General features: G+C 34.0%; 5 protein-coding genes and 1 non-coding gene across 12 annotated transcripts; 4 read left to right on the forward strand and 2 right to left on the reverse strand.

The window, feature by feature from the left end:
- The first annotated feature begins 483 nt into the window (after positions 1 to 483).
- SLD2 (Fatty acid/sphingolipid desaturase) lies at positions 484 to 2274 on the forward strand. The gene has a single exon (XM_012227900.4). The coding sequence runs from the start codon at positions 750 to 752 to the stop codon at positions 2091 to 2093; it is 1344 nt and encodes a 447-aa protein (XP_012083290.1). The 5' UTR covers positions 484 to 749; the 3' UTR covers positions 2094 to 2274.
- A 71-nt stretch (positions 2275 to 2345) lies between these two features.
- LOC105642913 (hevamine-A) lies at positions 2346 to 3564 on the reverse strand. The gene has a single exon (XM_020682822.3). It carries the CDS (start codon positions 3347 to 3349, stop codon positions 2459 to 2461), a length of 891 nt encoding a protein of 296 aa, XP_020538481.1. The 5' UTR covers positions 3350 to 3564; the 3' UTR covers positions 2346 to 2458.
- Positions 3565 to 3893: 329 nt separating this feature from the next.
- Positions 3894 to 5161, forward strand: LOC105642912 (hevamine-A). The gene has a single exon (XM_012227898.4). The coding sequence runs from the start codon at positions 4227 to 4229 to the stop codon at positions 5121 to 5123; it is 897 nt and encodes a 298-aa protein (XP_012083288.1). The 5' UTR covers positions 3894 to 4226; the 3' UTR covers positions 5124 to 5161.
- A 1640-nt stretch (positions 5162 to 6801) lies between these two features.
- On the forward strand, positions 6802 to 9798 carry LOC105642910 (putative membrane-associated kinase regulator 6). Of its 2 annotated transcripts, none has more exons than XM_020682823.3 (3): positions 6802 to 6932; positions 7176 to 9378; positions 9494 to 9798. In XM_020682823.3, exons 2-3 carry the CDS (start codon positions 8739 to 8741, stop codon positions 9499 to 9501), a joined length of 648 nt encoding a protein of 215 aa, XP_020538482.1. In that variant the 5' UTR covers positions 6802 to 6932; positions 7176 to 8738; the 3' UTR covers positions 9502 to 9798. The 2 variants fall into 2 exon arrangements, with proteins under 2 accessions (XP_020538482.1, XP_037495077.1); XM_037639149.2 differs by having other exon boundaries at positions 6807 to 6915.
- Positions 9799 to 12004: 2206 nt separating this feature from the next.
- Positions 12005 to 17541, forward strand: LOC105642915 (U11/U12 small nuclear ribonucleoprotein). Of its 6 annotated transcripts, none has more exons than XM_012227903.4 (10): positions 12007 to 12190; positions 12804 to 12951; positions 13435 to 13602; positions 13707 to 14049; positions 14143 to 14226; positions 15011 to 15076; positions 15532 to 15604; positions 16021 to 16436; positions 16669 to 16709; positions 16915 to 17541. In XM_012227903.4, the coding sequence occupies exons 3-10, from the start codon at positions 13439 to 13441 to the stop codon at positions 16994 to 16996; spliced, it is 1269 nt and encodes a 422-aa protein (XP_012083293.1). In that variant the 5' UTR covers positions 12007 to 12190; positions 12804 to 12951; positions 13435 to 13438; the 3' UTR covers positions 16997 to 17541. The 6 variants fall into 6 exon arrangements, with proteins under 6 accessions (XP_020538558.1, XP_012083293.1, XP_020538559.1 ...); XM_020682898.3 differs by lacking the exon at positions 12007 to 12190 and adding an exon at positions 12203 to 12674 and having other exon boundaries at positions 12776 to 12951; XM_012227902.4 differs by lacking the exon at positions 12007 to 12190 and adding an exon at positions 12203 to 12674.
- A 20-nt stretch (positions 17542 to 17561) lies between these two features.
- LOC119370620 (small nucleolar RNA snoR145) lies at positions 17562 to 17710 on the reverse strand. The gene has a single exon (XR_005178158.1). It is a non-coding gene; the product is annotated as a small nucleolar RNA snoR145 (small nucleolar RNA).
- Between the last annotated feature and the right edge of the window lie 1888 nt (positions 17711 to 19598).

Consider the following 19598-nt stretch of genomic DNA (forward strand, 5'->3'; position numbering starts at 1 on the left):
TATCATCGTGAATCTCAAGAGAAATTAAAAAAAACAAAAAAAAACAGGTGGTAGCATTTTCTTTCCATTAACATTTATTGACAGAAGAGCTATTGTCTGGCATATACCCTACAATAACATCGCCACGACCCACGTTCTTTATAAATTTACCAATACCATACTGCCAACATCTTTCATCCAATCACCGTTCGTTTCCCCAAAATATCTACTTACATAATAATAAAAAAATATCTAACAAGAAATAAAAAAAGGTATAACTCTCCTCAGGAAGAGTGCCTATAGAAGATGAGGTGTCCTCTCATCATCTCAACCATTCATCTTCATCATCCCTATCAGACAATGCTTAATAGCAAAGCAATGCTGTATATTAATACTTTGATTTACCGCGAACTGTTAAAAAAGGACAACTGTCTTACCGCGAACTTCGTTGGCAAAAGCGTTACAGAGTATAAACCTCCCTAAAACAGGACTTATTAAAACAAAACCTGAACGCGCTTTTAGACCTCAAAATATTAAAAAGAAGGAAATAAAAAAGGACAGATTGTTAATCTGAAGGAGAGAGACCAAATCAATTCGAAATCCCTGTTCATGGGGTTGTTTTATCAACACAAAAACACTCCCAACGCAACCAGATAAAGATTCGGAGATTTTTTTGATTTGGTTTGTTGAAACTTGGGGTCATAATCATCGTATAGCAAAAACAAGTCTGTTGTTTTTCTATTTTGCCCTTCCTTGCTGTTTCTGCTTCAATGGAGGAAGAGAGAAGATACATTACAAGCGAACAGCTTAAACAACACAACAAATCAGGAGACTTGTGGATCTCTATCCAGGGTAAGGTTTATGATGTGTCAGACTGGGTTAAGGAGCATCCAGGTGGGGATACTCCTCTCCTGAATCTCGGTGGCCAAGATGTAACTGATGCATTCATTGCTTATCATCCTGGTACTGCGTGGAAATATCTTGATAAGCTTTTTACAGGGTATTATCTTGAAGATTTCAAGGTTTCTGATGTGTCCAAGGATTATAGAAAGCTTTACTCAGACTTTGCTAAACTGGGTTTGTTTGATAAGAAAGGCCACATTGCTTTGTATTCAATGACATCCGTTGCAGTATTGTTTTGCATTGCTGTTTATGGGGTTCTTTGTTGCCAGAGTATTTGGGCGCATATGGGTTCTGCTGTTTTATTGGGAATTCTATGGATCCAAAGTGCATACGTAGGTCATGATTCAGGGCATTATCAGGTAATGTTGAGTCCTGCTTTTAACAAACTTGCACAAGTTTTATCTGGGAATTGCTTAACAGGGATAAGTATTGCTTGGTGGAAGTGGACCCACAATGCACATCATCTTGCTTGTAATAGCCTTGATTATGATCCCGATCTTCAACATATACCAGTTTTTGCTGTCTCTTCAAATTTTTTCAGTTCTATTAGATCTTGCTTTTATGGAAGAAACATGGATTTTGATCCTTTGGCTAGGTTTCTTGTGAGTTACCAACATTGGACCTTTTATCCTGTCATGTGTGTTGCAAGGGTAAATTTATTTCTACAGACATTTTTGTTATTGTTTTCAAATCGAAAAGTCCCTGATAGAGCTCTTAACATTATGGGAATTCTTGTCTTTTGGACTTGGTTTCCTCTTCTTGTTTCTTGTTTACCCAGTTGGCCTGAGAGAGTGAGCTTTGTTCTTACTTCATTTACTGTTACCTCACTGCAACACATCCAATTTTGTTTGAATCATTTCGCAGCAAATGTTTATTTAGGATCTCCAAGTGGGAATGATTGGTTTGAGAAACAGACAAGTGGGACATTGGATATTTCATGTTCATCTTGGATGGACTGGGCATATGGTGGCTTGCAGTTTCAGCTTGAGCATCATTTGTTTCCTAGATTGCCGAGGTGCCAATTGAGAAAGGTTTCTCCATTGATAAGGGATCTTTGCAAGAAGCATAATTTGCCTTACAGGAGTCTGTCCTTTTGGGAGGCCAATGTATGGACAATTAGGACTCTCAGGACTGCTGCCTTGCAGGCTAGGAACATGACCAATCCTGTTCCAAAGAATTTGGTGTGGGAAGCTGTTCATACTCATGGATAAGGAGGCTTTATGTTGTTCTGTAGGCTCATCTGCCCTCGCGAATCTGTTTTGTTTTTTCTTGTTGTTAATTTCTTTGGTTGTTTCTCTTTATTGGATATTTGAATTTTTCCCTCATTTGTAAACATTAGCAGATGATGTTTTTTGTCATCCTATTCAATATTAATCTCACACTATTGTTGCAGATACTTTGTTTTTCAGCTTTGTACATATCATGTTTTATCTTATTCTCTTCTCTGATAGTAAGAAAACAAGTTTAAGGATTATTAATCAAGAGTATAGTTATTTAATCATGCGTGCCAACAATACAAATAGATGGAAAAATTCCAGAGTTGGAATTCATTACATATGAACTTGCACAGGCTATCTTAGACATGGTTTTTGATAGCTTTACTGTAACCAGTTTGATCATCATAATACTTGGACCAAAGCATAACACCACCATACTTGGAAGAATCCCTAATTGCTGGAAGCACTTTGGAAGTTAAATCAGCTACAGGTACAAAGCCACTACCAGCAGCAGCAGGAGCAGCAGGTAATCCAAGAAAAATTTTCTGAGCAGGGATGCTTGAGGTCCATTGTTTCCATGCATCTTCAAGATTGCTAATACTGCCAGAAGAGTACTGGCAAGGAGGATTATTGTAAAATTGAACCCAAACATAGTCAAAAAGTCCCGTCTCAAGAGCATTTCCTACCCAGGCATCAGGAAATGGGCATTGAGGAGCTGCAGTCAAATAGACCTTCCTGCCTTTCTTACTATATGCAGAAAGGAACCTTGCGAGATCATTGTAGTGCTGATTGCTTCCTCCTTCGATGTCAAAGTCAATTCCATCTAAAACAGCAGGGCCAAATGGACGAGACGAGGATTGTCCCCCTAAAAAGTTAGTCCAAAGGTAAGTTGCAACTTGCCTTGCATCCTCAACAGAGGTAAGGATATAGCTCCCTGCTCCTCCTCCGATAGAAAGCATAACCTTAATGCCTTTTGCTTGACATGATTTTATGTCAGAGCTTAAGCCTGTGCAACTGCCTGGATCACAATGGCCAGCAAGGTTAATTACAGGAGTCTGACCATTTCCGAATACAGGCAAGAAAGCTATGTTCACAAACTCATAGTTTCCAGAAGCGCAAGTCTCGGCTAAGGTGCCCTCATTTCCATTTTGACCCCAATATATTGCTATTCCGCCAGCTTCAGCATTCACCAATCCTGTCAAAATTACTGACAAGAGGAATGCTAGTGAAATTGCTGAATTGGAATCCATTAATTATTCAAACAGGATTTGCGAGGTTCTATTGGGTAATTGATTGTCTGGTGCTTAAATTTTTCTGAAAAGCAGGTTTTTATAGGGGAAAATCAAGCCGAAATATGTTGTTTTGTGCAATGATGAGTGGCTTAGCAGTCACTTTGTTGCACTAGATGAACAGAAGCCAATGGACGCAGAAGGCTTAGCTGAAGATAAAAAACAAGATTTCACATCATGATTTATTTATTTATTTTTTTTTTTTTTTTTGCATCTTGACAATCAAATATGACTCATCACCAGAAAATAGCAAACGCTAGAGTTTGAATTCGTTGTGTAGCTGAATCATACTTCAAGAATTTGATTGGCCGTCATGTCAGTTTTGATGGTCTTTTTCATAATAGTGAAACTTTATTAGGTAAATCACGTAATTTGCCCTTCTCATATCTAGGCTGTCAACTCTGAAAATGAAACGCACTTTTTGATGGTTGCATGGCCTAGTTAATTACAAAATTTTACTAATTCATGTACTTTCACCATTACAGAACAATCACAGCGAGCAAGATAAATCAAATTGATTTTTGAGAAAACAAGAAATGATGAAATTTCAAGAAAAGATGACAGATCAAATTGAAACCTAAAGTAGACACATTGAGGTCGTGGACAAAAGCTAAGAGACATGCCAAGTTTCAAATTGGATACATTTAATCTTCAAATATTTCGGCTATGGAAATTAGCATTTCTTTTAGTTCTTCTGGGACAAGATAACTGCTAAGGCAAGGCATCATTCGACAATATAGCCAATTTTTTTCTGCTATAAAAACTATTATCCTCCAGTACATTACAATCCAAAAGTAAACTACTCATTATAATTTGATATTCGCAAACACAACTTCAAATGGAATTCCGGTCAGCAATCACATTGTCAATTGCCACGCTAGTATGGCTAACATTAGCAGTAAATTCTGATGCTGGTGGAATAGCAATCTACTGGGGTCAAAATGGAAATGAAGGAACATTAGCAGAGACTTGTGCCACAGGAAATTATAAATACGTTAACCTAGCTTTTCTATCAACTTTTGGCGGTGGACGGACACCAATGATAAATCTTGCCGGTCACTGCGATCCGTACAGTAACGGTTGCACAAAGTTAAGCTCTGATATAAAATCATGCCAAGCCAGAGGCATTAACGTTATGCTTTCTATTGGAGGAGGAGTTGTTAGCTACTCTTTATCCTCTTCTGAGGATGCTAGACAAGTTGCAACTTACCTCTGGAAAAATTTCCTAGGTGGAAAATCTTCGTCTCGACCGCTTGGCCCTGCCGTTCTAGATGGAATTGATTTTGACATTGAAGGAGGATCAGATTTGTATTGGGATGATCTTGCAAGATACCTTTCTGCATACAGTCAAAAAGGTAAAAAAGTACTTTTAACTGCAGCTCCTCAATGCCCATATCCTGATGCTTGGGTAGGAAATGCATTAAAGACAGGCCTTTTTGACTATGTTTGGGTTCAATTTTATAATAATCCTCCTTGCCAATACACCTCTGGTAATATTAGCAATCTCGATGATGCATGGAAGCAATGGACTACAGATATTAAAGCTACAAAGATTTTCTTAGGGTTACCTGCATCTCCTCAAGCTGCAGGAAGTGGATTCATTCCTGTTCCTGATTTAACTTCTGATGTGCTTCCTTCGATTAAAGGATCTGATAAGTATGGTGGTGTTATGTTATGGTCCAAGTACTATGATGACCAAAGTGGATATAGCTCTTCTATCAAGAGTCATGTTTAAGATATTATATGCACTATGTATGAGTCTGATTGTGTGTGGTCAGTGGTGACTATAATCCATAGTGTGATTTTCATCCATGATTTTTTTTTTTTTTTTTTTTAGGAATTTCATCCATGTTATCTTTGTTTATGCATTAATGAGTATATGAATTTTATTTGAAGCAGTTTATCAAATTCTTATATTTCTGATAACTTTTATTTCAATTATCCACATCAACAATTTAGTAACGAGTAATATTTGCCTTCCCATCAGAGTAGGCCTAATTTGATTTTTACTTAAATTAATAAAACATAATTAATAATTTTTTGCTTAATTTTTAAATTAAGGATATAAATCTTTTTTAAATTATTGTTATATTACTTTTTTATTTTAATTATAAATCTTGAAAAATTTATGCATTTTACGTGTGAAAATTTATTTTTAAATATGATTAGAGTTAAATAGGTTAAAAGTTTAAAATACTATAAGCAGGTTAAGTGAATTGTATATAGGTCAACACATCCGCTTAATTTATTTATGATATTAAACTAGTTATACGAATTGTATATGGATCAACACAACTCACTTAATATGTTTATGATATTAAGCGGGTTAAACGTGTCGTGTTAGTGTTAACTGTCTAATTTTCGTATTGTATTTATATTGAAGTTATAAAAAATTATTTCTTCTTTTAATATTATTTCGCGCATCACGCGCTTTCTACCCCTACCCCTGGTAATTCATTCATTTAAAAAGGAAATGAGTATTTTTATATGCGGGAGAGGGAATAGAAATTCTTTGGTTGGTAACCAGGTTAGATGTTTTTCTTTTTTGTGTGTAAAAAACACGATATTTGGTTTGACTTATAACCATAAATCAAATCTTACTAACTATCAAATCTTTATTGTCATTTTTTTAAAAAAATTTTTTGGGAAGAAGGAGCATTTGATTATCAATTGATTGAGATGTTAATCTGTGAAAATCGTATTCGGGCTTTCAAGCTCAGTGCTATGTTATGACCTAATAAATAAGGAAAATTGGTTGGGCCTTTACCGGTTCTGTCGACTATCAAGATTCCCAAGGTATTTGAGTTGGATGGGCCGAACGGGTCTCTGGTTGACTGGTTCATATGAGGCTCACGTGAAGCAAAAAACGACGCGTTTTCTGTTTTCGAAATCCTAAGTTGAAGAACGGTGTCGTTCCATCTCGCTAAAGTTTTTTGTTGCAGTGGTGATCTATCACACACTGGCACCGTCGCACGCTCTCTGATCAGGCCAGCTAACAGCTTCCTAACGTTTCGTAGATTGCAATAGAAATAAGAACACAGCCTTACTTCTTTGTGTTAGGATATAACAAGAGAGTAATAAAAAATAGTGATAGTTTAAGCGTTTCTCAAAAATAGTGGTAGATAACTCTCTCTGTATTTTTTTTTATGCTGTGTATTGTACTATAAAGAGGTGCATCTGCCTCTATTTATAGGCGAGGATACGAGAGAGTTAATGTGAGAGCCGCGTGTGTTGCCAACCTTTGAATAACTTTCGCTGCCAACTTTGATTCCTTTAAAAAAAAAAAAAAGGTGTGTTTTATTTTTTTGAAATGTACGTGAGTCCCGCGTGTCAGAGGAACCCACGACACTTTGTACTTGTTTTAATTTTTTTAAATATATTTTACACATAAAATTTTGATTTTTCGAGTGGCTTTATGATTCCTCTTCGACTCGTTTATGGCGTTTCTTTTGTGGCATAGAAAATGTTGAATGCTAATATTTTCCCCATTCATGGCTTAGACGGAGCTCCAGCTCTATGGCATGTTGGTGAGATCTTTTCGTTTGTATGTTGCTGCTTCTTTTCATTTATGTTTTAGCTCCTTTTTAGATTTTACACTATCGATAAATTATTTCACTTTCTATATAATATATGTATATGTACCGTTGCATTTTGTTTTTGTAGGATATAGTTAGTTTTGATCATTAGTTTCGATAATTTTATCTGAAATTTCGCTTGGAAATTTATTTGATTCGGATATAAGCATCCAATTCCATGTTTTTAGTGCTGATTAAGTTCTGGTGACTAGGATTTCTCAAATGGAGGCTAACTCTGTATGGGATCAGAGGTTTTTGTCATTTTGGAAGGCTCCTCAACTAACTAGGAATCAGCACCTACCAGCATTTGGACATCCCAGTTTTAAGCCCATACAGGTACTCTATAGCTGACAAATTTACATAGATAGACTTTCTTATTGCAGATTAAGATCTTGAATGGCTGAGATCTCAGGGCTTCTATGAGCTTAATTTTGGATTAATGACTTACAACCATGTTTCGTAGTTACTTGATATTGCCTGTGAAAGCCTATTTACCAGAGGGTTCATTCTCTAAGAGGGCATTTCTTAATTCGCGAACAAGCATATAATTGCTTCTCTTGTCCCTCTTTACCTCCCAATTAAAAAAAAAAATTAATAATTAGAAAAAATTAGCTTCTTGAGGGGCTATATATTATTAAAATATGTGAAAGTATCCTTGATAAGTTTTGATTGTGGTTGATATGTAAAAATATCAGTAACATTGTGGCATCCATTTATTATTCCAACCAGCTAGGGACCCCTGTCTCCTGGTTTGCTATTTGTGTTTGAAAGATTATTTTAGAACTCGAAAAATGAACGAAAAGATCTACTCTCTGCCCTCTGCTACGAGGTTTGAAAATGAGAGTTATTTTTCTTGGTGCCCTGAATGCTTTAAAATACTACAAGGGTGTGTTGGGAAAATACCTTCCACAAAACAAACAAAGTGGTTGATGTTTATGATTGCGATAAGAGACCAAAAAATTCTTTTAATATGCTTTAGTTTACAATGGAGTGCATATATTTAATTAAGATATTCTGATTCTAACTTGGAGATGAGGAGCTATTTTGAGGCTTCTGCCGCCTATTAACCCCAGAACAAATTTTAGAACACTGTCTAAAACGAAAACAATAAGCAAAAAACAATGATGTGCTTCTAGAAAACCACTTTAAATTCATATTATTTGATGTCATAACATAATACTCACAGCAAATTAAGTTGCTATGGACAAACTTTCATTATCTTCATATGCAAGCTTTAGCTGTAAGTTTGTACACTTGTTCTTATTTGATCTATATTCTTCCCTTTTTTCCTTTCTTCTATCCAACTTTCCTTCTATTGGAAAAAGCAAAACTTTCTTAAATATCCCTTGGTGTGGTAAAGAGCCTTGTAGGATTTGAGAGTATCTTGGTTTAAAGTATACAAATAGAAAGTAAAAACAGTAAAGGAATATAATACTATAAAGCAAAAATCAAGAAATTATTGAGTTTCCATTACCACAGTCGGTAAAGGATTTTGTCATTAATTTAAGAAATAACAACTCAAGCAATGTTTGAAAAAAATTAAAACCCATAAACTATAAAGAAACAAATAAAAACAAAATAACAATTATCTGGTTGTTTATTTATGTCATTCCATTTGTCTCCTGCTTGACCTTGATAGAATAGACAATTTATGCACTTATGGTCACCAAGATCCTGCGGTCACTCTAAGACACCAATCACATGAACCTTGTCTATCTAAGAATATATAAGGTTTTAGTCCTCAATAATCCCATATTAATATTTTCGAAGAACCCATGGACTCCTCACAACCTCTGGCTATTGAGAGCTTCTCATACACTTGGTTAACAAGCATAAATTCCCGCCTAGATGGCCTTGAGGAGCTCAGAGCATCTCTTGACAGTTACCATGAAGCTACCTCTGAAGAATTAGACTACAAGATTCTGAAGTCAAAAAGATCTCTGGAAGAAGTCCAGAACTTTGATTTTGATGTTCCCATTTCTCAATACTCTGATGCTCTTGTTCATGCTGATCAGCTCTTCTCTGATGGCCTTATCAAGCCTGTTTTTATCAACCAATCGAAGAAAGAGGTCTCTGGTTCTCTAGATTTAGATCCTACCAGTTCTTTGTTTTCTAGAACTGTTGTTCCAACTGTTCATGTTCAGTGCCATATCTTTAAAAGATGGAGAAAATCATCGGAGCGGATCTTGTTAAAGTGTTTTGGATATCTGAGACCTTTGTGCTATAAAATAACTGGTTCCAGAAACAGTACAAGCGTTGATGATATTGATAGAAGAGTTGATAGAAGAGTGAGGCAAGTCAAGAGCTGGAGTAATTCACCACAAGAATCTCCAGGCATAAGTAATTCCAGAACTGATTGGTGTGATATTGAGAGCTCAATCTATGAGGCAGTTCTTCATTGCAAAAGATCAATAGGTATTCTTTCTTTCGGTAAATCGAAAATATGCTGTCTTTAGTTCTTTATTTTCTAAAGCTTATGTGTATCGATTTTGAATCTCCAAATGTTCTGATTCTTCTGTCCTGTTTTCAGATAAATGATTGTTTTACAGAGAGAAATAAATTTGAAGTAGAAACAAGTGAAGATCTTCTAGAAATGCATGGCAAGAGAATCAAGTTGTTCTTTGCCAATTTCTTTGTCCTCTATCCCTTGGTTGTTTATGTTCATTTTGTGTTGAACAAGCAGAAGCTTCTATGTAGCCCAGTTGTGGGGAATTTGCTATTTAACTCATATAGAACAAACTTTTTTATATATATTATAAATTTGATAATACAATTTTCTTTATGTTCATAATGTTGTCAAGGTAAGAATTAAATGTGTCTTGTTTGTCTTGTTCAGCTTGTAAGATTTAAGAAATTTTCAACCTCTACACGTGTGAAACAGTCTATTGCTGGTTGGTTGGGGCTTTCATAGTTCATTTAAATAAAATCTGAGGGTTGATGCTACTTATGAAACGAAGAGATAGAGGTTTAATATGAATTTTGAATTTTTTTTTTTTTAAATAGCCGGCTTTTAGGGCGCGTTATGAAGATGTTGCAGGGCCTTCAGAAGTCAAAACGGTTGTGTTTCTCATTTTTGTTCCTATATCTGTAACATTCAAAAAGAAATTGGTTTCGTTTCACCCTTCGCATCTTAACTTAGCAATAATGTATTTTAATTTTAATTTAAGCCACGTCAACTACAGTTAATCCTATTTAAATCTGATTACCTTTATTTATTTATTTATTTTTGATAAAAAAAAACAAAATAAAAACAAACGAATATCGTCGGGTTATGAAGTTTGAAATTAAAAGAGGAGACAAATCCAGTCGGTCAATTAATCAATAAAGAAATTAGCTTCACAAAAAATATAAAAAAATATGAAGATATCAATTAAGATGAAAAAAAAATTTTGAATAGATGTGTGTTTTTTAACTCAAAAAAACCTTATTTTATTTTTAATTTTGTGTGTTTTATATTTTTGGTTTTATAGATTAATATAGGAGAGAGATGGTGCCTAGCTGTTTTGGGTTAAAAATGATTTTTCTTTAATCTCCAATTAGTCATTCACCACAAATTTAATTTACGGCGTGCTTAGCCAGAAATCTAATAAGAGTCATTTTACTATTATATCATATTATTTTTTTTTATTTATTTATTAAGGAGCTTATATCATATTATCTTTGGAGTGCAGGTGACGGGTAAAATTATCCCAACAAGAAATGACAATTCGAATGACTCACATATACAAGTTGGGAATTTGAAAGGTCAAACGATTCATCTATTTGAATGAGGCTAATTAACTGGAAGTGAAATTTAAAAAAGAACATTGGAATTATTTTCCATTAATTATGGATATTGGAAAAGGAGATTTGAATATTTACATTCACTCCCTCAACTTAACTATTTCGATGAGACCCATGTTAGAAAAACAGACACAAGGAGATTTTTCTTTAGATATATATATATATATATATATATATATATATATATATATATATATATATATATATTGTTGGAAAATTATTACAAACCACACACTGTAGTCGACAGTAGACAGGATATTAGTTATATTTTATTTATGTTTTGAACGTTGACAATAGATGTCAGCAGATTTGCCAATACTGTAGCTAGAAAGACATGCACGAATTATGGAGGGAAGTATACAGTTTAAGACAAGAAGGGGGACATGGACAAACTATGCTTGTAGAAAAGTCACATACTGATACTATCACCTTCAATTCCATGTAGATCTTCGTTTTCCAACCAAATATTGATAAAGAAGCACCACATATGCATAACTCAAATATTTCTCTTTTGTAGCTAGAAATTTAGAGGACACAAGGGACCCAAACCAAACCACATCCTATTTGTCTTCGCTAATAGCCAATTCTTAGCTGTCTTTACCCACAAGACACTGGTTAGGTTCAACATTGCTTCTTGACCCCTTGATGAATAAGGGTAGGAGTAGGAGGAGGATAAATTGAAAACCACTCATCAATTTCAAACTATAGTACAATGTTGCTTTAATTCTGATAAGAGACATGCAAAAAATGATAAAATAAAAATAATTTTAAAAAATTTTTTAATTTCATTAGTTTACTCTCTAAATTGGGTCATAATTTCAGTCTAAGTAAATATTTTTCTATTTAATCGTTAGCTTGTTAGTCTCATATCTTTTGAAAAATAAAAATCATTAAATATAATAAATTAAATAATAATTGAGATGTAATTTCTAAGTAGATATCAATATTATTGTGAAGAATATATCAATTAACCGCTTTTTGGAATTGGATACCCTTTGAGGAGGATATAAACCAATCATCAAACACTTGATATTTAGTTATAGAGGCGAAGTTGGGATGGAGTTTCTGAAACGGGAGAAAAAACAATGGACGAATAACAATATGAACAGTGGGACCAAAACTTTGTTTCTGTATACATGTCGGCCATAGGTTGTCTCTTTTACTATTAAAAAAACAACAATTCTAAAGACTCTTTAACGTGTCCAATATCTCACCTATTGAATCGGTGATTCATGCACTAGGACAATTGGAACAGCACCAAATACTTCCATTTTGAAGATAGGTTAGATTCTAGTTCAATTTTGGAAAGACCAACTCAAAATGATTTGCCTATTATTTATTATATTCCACCCTCGGTGACCAAATTTATACTGTTTCACTTCTTTCTATTGTCTTCATTACAAACTGAACAGGAAATATTTGACTTGCTGTTGCTTCATCTAAGGTTTGGATACAAATCCGCCTGAGAGCCTTTTCCTTTTTGTTTTTATTTTCCTGGAATCCAAACAGTTATAGAACATATAGCATAAGTTCATTTTACTGTTGCAGCAAATGATAATGAAAGGATTTTCTGAGATACGAGATTGACTAATTAGTGGACAACTTATTTTACAAATTTTGATAAAATTCTCTTTAACAAATTTATCAGAATTGCTCCTTGAACTCACGCCCTGATTTGAAGACTAGGACTCAAGTCTGGCGCCTTCGACCATCCTGACATTGATGTTCTTTTTACTCACTAGTACTTATTTCTGATATCAATTCAGGACTCAATATCGAAACTTCATTTCAATACCGTTTAACATTTGCAGCTCTCTTCCTGATTCCCCTTTCTTGGCTTTTGATTGACTGTCATTTGTGTACCTCATTCGGAAAATTGAACTTCAGTGAAATAAAGAACCACTCCCTCTTTTCTCAAAACAGTCACGGTAATTTTATTGGTTCTATACGTTGAATCACGAATCATTGATATTACTTTGTTGCGTGTAACTGCAATTAGCTTATTCCATATTTATCTATTTGCCATTAGTTGATTCGTTGATTTCTCTATATCGAAGGACTACTGTATTGTAAACCAGTAGCTGCGAACAAAAAGGACAAAGAGAAGAAATTTGAAGAGCGAATTTTGGAACCTATTAAAAAGTCTGGTGTTGAGAGAAAGTTATCAAAACCTTATAACCTATCTGAAATCTTCAATTCAAAACGGTAATTCGTTTTTTCTCCGTCCTATGCTTGTTGAAGTTATTGAATTGGTTCATAGGGTTTTTAAGCCTGAAATCATCCTTGTCGCTGGAAGTATTTTCAATAAAGAGAAGATATAATGTGTTGAAATGTTGTGATGTTGCTTCTGTATTGTGGGAATGATAAATTTGAGGTAGATGCCTGTTGCTTTTGCTTGCCAAAAGAAGTTGAAAACTAGAGATTTGGTTTATATCTTCGGTAGGAAATATGTACCCGCCAAGTGTTTGTGAAAATGACAGAGTGAATAAGGAACTAAATTATGAACGTGAACGTGTTGCAAGCCGGTAGAAAGCATTATCACTAGTTATTTAACAGTTATATTTGTATAGAATTTTGTTTTTTGAATTTTGGTATACTCTTCTATTTGGTCAATCACTTTTTTGTTTGCTGTTTCCACCTGCCAATGTCTATTGCTTTGATTGCATTAATTTTTCCCCATGTTTCCAGAGCAATGAATTCAGTTCCATTTCATGCGGCTCCTGCTGCACCCCCTGCTCCTCCTTGGTTCCCAATGTTACCATCCAACCCACCACAGTCAAGTGATTTCTGGGAGACTAAAAACGTGAATGACCAGCTGAGAGAATTACAACAGACTATGATTCTCGTAAAAGCAATGTACTCTTTTACTTCTCTCAATCTTAGTTATATCTTTTTGCTGGGATAATTAAAGTTGCCAATGACTCGTGTATATATTATAATTAACTTACTACTCTAAACAGGCAGAAGGAACTAGAGTTGTTGATGAAAATAAAAGATGCTAAAGAATCTGCAGAATATGGGGAAAGGGTGTCCGTTGAACCGGTTGATTGTGTATTATCCAAGTGTTTAGAAGATAGGAAAATCGATTTGAAAGCACAAGAATCACTTTCTTTGGATGCTGCATGCTCTCTGATGTCAAAATTAAGAGCTCAGCTAGAGCCATTTCGACCTCTCATAGATGAAGCAAGTAATTGGGAGGATAAATCAGTGGCAATTAGATTGTCTAATAAAATGCTAAAGTCCAAGCGAAATAAACTTTGGAGGAAGAAAAAGAGAAAACGCATTGCAGAAATGGGTGCAAAGGTAGTTTTTTCATTTGCACTGGTTTGTTGCATCTGGGTCCACTTATTATCTGCATGTGATCTTGTTTGCCTCATTTTTTACCATGATCTTTAGGTCCAGGAACAATTCGACCAAGCTGATCGTGAAGCTGATGACTGGATGGCTAGGGAGATTGCCAAGGATGCGGCACAACTCAAGGTAGTGGAATCTTTATGTTCTGAACTGACACAGTTAACTGTTATTGATGTTTGTTTCTCATGCACTTGGTGTTTGAAACTCCAAAAGCACTGTGGTTTTATTATTGAAGCAATTTAAGTTCATTACTAAGTAAATGTTTCAATAAATTGTGTTGTACCAGTATTTCAATAATCTCTGAGCAGCTGTGCAAGACTGGTAGAACTAGTGAGGCTCTTTAAATAACTTACCATTGTTCAAAAAAAAAAAAAAAAAAAAAAAAAAGGAATAGCTTGCACGTCTTGGAGCATTTGACTTCTTTCAGCAAGAATACAGGCACTTACCCTAATTCTCTTGAAAGAATTATCTCCTCAGCCACTTTGTAAATTGTTATATTGTACTAATTGATTCATGAGTACTTCTTCTCTTGTTTCATAGACAAAATAAATTTAGTGAGTTCTTTCTGTATATCCATTTGTGCTTGATCCATTCTCTTTTTTTCTTGTTTTCAAATTACGGGGATAAACAAATGATATATCTGAGAAGAACTAGAAGATTTTCAATTTTGCGTTTTACATTTTTCCATTGCTTCAATTACTGTTTTGCTGTCTGTAGAGCTTTGCAGTTTCCAGTTTCTTTGGTCGTGGTTGCTATGTAAAATATGGAATGCATTATACTCATCAGCCTAATTATTAGCTTGCACTGATGGAACACTTTCATGATTGAAGTGCTTTTAGCCTGTGAATTTTAGTTTTGTTGAAAAGTTACATAGGCTTAATCAGTTTAACTCTGGCATGGATGTTTGCAGGTGGGAAAGATGAAGGAGATTGCAAAGCTTAAGGTGAAAGAGGAGAGAAAGAGACTAGAATCTGAGGTGAGAATTAGTGAAATAGTTTACTCGTTTTGATACATGAGGATCCAAAAATAATGTGGATTAATCAATATAGGATGAGTTGAAGCCGATCTACAGCATATTTTGTTTGCTTACCTTTTTCCTTTTTCCTTTTGATTCTCAGACATTTTGTGGTTTCTCTCATCTGGTTTGTGCAAGATTCTGATGGGCTTTGCCCTGAGCTCATTAGCAAAAAAAGTAACCATGGTATTTTAGGTTATTTGTGAGAGCTAGGATGAAAACTCCTTTTTATCTTCATCTCTCTATCTAAAGATAGCATTATTATGAATATTATCTATTTGCTTATTCATTGGACAGTTCAAAGCAGCCTCGTTAAAGTTTTTATCATGCAGTTTGTGTGTTTTCCTTTTTTCTTCTTTTTCCTTCTGCCTTTATTTTGGGGGATGTCCAATCTTATACAAGGCTATATATTTCAGCTTGAGCTGGTTTTGATTGTGGAGAAGTTACAGGAGTTACGTTCCATGAGGATCCAAAAATTGAAAAAACAAGGTTTGCCTAATAAAATTGCTTCTTCCTGTTGCTTACACTATTCCTACTTTAACTGTTATGATTTGCCCTTATAACCTGCATCACTACATTCGCACAAGTACTCAACATGCAACTGCACTTGCAATACTTATTTTATGACTTTAGTGCATTGGATATGCTTGAAATAAGTCTACAATTATTTTAAGGAGATGAAATTCGGCAACTTCTTGATTAAAATGATTATGAATTCAAAATGAGTCTGTATTCCTAAAGTTAGTGAAATATATCTGATATGTGCATAATATCTTGAAAAATGGATTTTTTTTTTTTTCATGTGTCAATATCCATGGATGTAATGTTTATATGGTCTATGCACATGAAAATTTGTTTTGATTCTGTTTATGACTTGTAATATTGTCGATTGCATAATCATGCAGGGCATTTCCTCCCAGAAGAGGATGATAAGTTTCTGGAGAGGGTTCGAGCTGCGGTCGAGGAAGAAGAGCGGCAAGCAATCGCTGCTGCTGACACAGATGCTGCTAAGGATGCCATTGCAACTGCTGAGGAATCTAGGAAAACCTCACAGAATTCTGAGGAATCTAGGAAATCAACCCAGAACCATGGACCTATCTCAAAGGATTCAAGTGATGATAATGTTGGAACCAAGGAAATTAAAGGTAAGGTAATTGAAAGCAAAGACAATATAGGCTCAGGTGCTGTCACTGGCCCATCTGAAGAAAGAGGAACCAAAGTTCAAAGTTATAGCAAAACATATGATTCTGTGGCTAATTTACCAACGGAATTCTATCACTATTATCATGGCAGCAATAATGATATGGGCACACTTATCGAGGTGATTTTTCAGCTACCTTTTCCACTGATTCTTCATATTGTGTAGATTACATTATTCTTATGAAACAAAAATTTTTCCTTAATTTCAGATGCAATGTTTTAATCCTATTAGCACAAAAAGTTGCCCTCAACAATGAATGCCGCATGCAGATACCCAAATCTGCTGTATAATGGATTAACAGTTAATATTTAGAGATATTCAATCTCATGAATTATTTCATCCTTGTCTGCAGGTTAGAAGAACATGGGATGCGTACATAAGACCAGGGGGAAGGTAAGCCTCCAAATCCTTTTTGCTGGAAACTACATCAATAGCTATATTAATACACCCAATTATGCCTAATTGCTTTTTATTTTTACCTCTGTTGCTTAAACACCAACAGTCCTGCTTGCTTTTTATTCATTCACCACTAGGAGGGAAGCAGCTTTTTGGTTATTAATGTTATTTAACTTTTTCTAACTCTTACATGGACATGCAGCCGTATTCCTGGGCATTGGGTTCAGGCGCCACCACCGGCAGATGACATTTGGGCATCCTACCTTGTTAGGCCTTCGAACTAAGCTGAAAGAAGGGCAGCCTCCGCTTCCTTTTGGAGAGTTTTGAAAGAATTTTCGAGTTCACTTGTTTCTTTTCTGCCTGAAGCATTTGCACTGGATGCTCGCATCGACATCAATCAATTGGATTGACGAGTGAAAGCAGCAAACATCATCCATGAGAATGAGATCAAATAGATCCAATTTTAATTATGATATTTTTGTACATTTGCAATGTCACAATGTTCCTTGTCGCCATTTCTCTCAGAATCCGGAATTAATGCAATTACTGGAGTCACTTCCTGTCAAATTTCAACCAAAATTTGGTGGCAAATTACAAATCTGCGCCGATCTAGTCTTTGTATGGCCGTTATATTGGTTGTTTTGGAACAAATCTGTGCCAAGTCTTATGGTCCATCATATAGTAAAGTCTTTCTGTGAGTGTATTTTTTTTTTTTTTTATTTAGATCATGATGTGCCAACATAATTCTTATCCTCGGTCAGAGGGTTTCTGATTTGTTTTTGAGATCATATTTTTTTCGCAGTATTTATAAAAATATCAATTCCATTCATTTTAAACTGAAAGAAATGATCGTATATAGCCGAGGGTTCCGGATGCCACAAAAATGGAAAATCTTGGTCATCCTACGATTCGGCAAATTAGTTTGCGAAGATTTGATTGAACTGTTGTTAGGGAGACCTCAATTCAGAGTCCTTGCCTCTCTGCTGGGACCTTCGCATTTTAAAAATTAAATTTTCAAATCAAATATTTGTGCGAAATCAGATCTATGAACTTGAAATCATTCCAAACAGATAACAATTCTTAAAATCTGACATCGACACCAATCTTCGAAGGTAAACTTGGATAAGAGCGCATTTTCCACAGCACTCCCTCCATAGGTGCCTTCGCTGTAGATAAACAAATTAAATGAAAAGCATTCAAAAGATGCTCAGTGAATACGAACCAAAATAAGAGATCATCTCGCGGACGATTATGAAACCATCGCACGATCGGCGATTTTCTCTACTGTTTAATCGTCATTGCATCAAGGCCTATTACTTGTTTTGAAAAGGAAGAAACAAAAAAAATTAAAAAGAAAACTTGAAATAAAATAATCATAAGCTGCAGAGGTACCAACACGAGAGACGAGCGGCGACGAAGTTTTAAACCCTAAACCCTAAATCTCTGCTTTGCATTTACAATCTGAATTGATTCGAGTGGAGGGTGGGGTAACCTTTTATAGAGCGCACACGTCAAAACGAAGCGGGTCGGGGCGAGTCCCTGGCCGATTTACTAATGGGCCGGGATCGCGGAGGCGGGCAGAGGAAAAAAATTAGGTGTAAGCGGGAGCAGATTATATTATAGATGTGCCAATCTATTTATTTATTTTGTTAAATTTAAATTCTATATTCAAAATAATATTTGACTTGTTATTGTTAGATATAATATAATTTCATATATTTTATTGATAAATAAGTAAATATATTTTTTATTTATAAAATATAACATAAAATATATTAAAAATCTTGTAGAAATATATATATAACTGAATTAATACTGGAATAAGACAAAAATAGGTAATGCTAGAGACACGATTACGCAAATCTCTTAATAGGACGAAACGTATTAACTGTAAATTGAATTCAACCCATCATTCTCTTTTAAGGAAATTGAACCCATAAATTTTAATTGATGAGAGAGACATTTTTCATTTTATCTATTAGATTAACAAACGAGGTTGATAGACTAAAAAATGAAATATATATGAATAAACAGATCAACATATTAGGATAAAAATGTATAAATCTTTATTTGGATGAAATATTTTTTCAAAGGAAGGAAAATAATTATAAAAAGTATTTAGAGAAATGAGTTTTTTTAATTAAAAGGGGAGAAAAATATTGAAGGAATCAATATTTTTATTTATTTATTATTCAAGTCTACATAATTTGAATGAAAAATTAATAAAGAAAATAAATTTCATTTATTTTTATTTAATTTCCAAATACTTTAAAACAAGTGAAGCACATTTTATTGTTTTTAACAATCCATTTGGAACAAATAAACTATGGTTGTAGAACTCAATTGTAAATGAATACCAAATAGAATTCATTTGCGAATGAATTTGTCATGTTTGGTATAGTATAATTTAAAATAAGAAATTTAATTGAATTTCACAAAATTATATTTGAAATAAATTATTAAATGAAAATTCATTTATCTTTATTTTTTATAACATCCTTAACATAATAATTTAATAAAAATAAATAACAAACACCAATTATATTTATTATGCACCATATAATAACTTGTCATTTTTTATTAAAATCTAAATAATAAATTTCATATAAATAATTACACTAACATTCCATGCTAATTAATTAATTATATAAGTAAATAATAAATTTCATATAAATAGTTATACTAACATTCCATGCTAATTAATTAATTATATAAATAGTAATATTCATCATAATAATAATTATTTTTAATTGATATAAAAAATTTTATTGATTTAAGTAATTAATTTGAAAACTAAAAAAAAAAAAAAAGAATGTTACTATTATTTTTAATTGCATTTTAAAACAATTATTGAAGTCTTTATAGTTTCATAGTAATAATAATTAA

This window comes from Jatropha curcas, chromosome 5 (assembly GCF_041381405.1).
Source record: "Jatropha curcas cultivar XTBG-Jc1 chromosome 5, XTBG_Jcur_1.0, whole genome shotgun sequence".
Classification (NCBI taxonomy): domain Eukaryota; kingdom Viridiplantae; phylum Streptophyta; class Magnoliopsida; order Malpighiales; family Euphorbiaceae; genus Jatropha; species Jatropha curcas.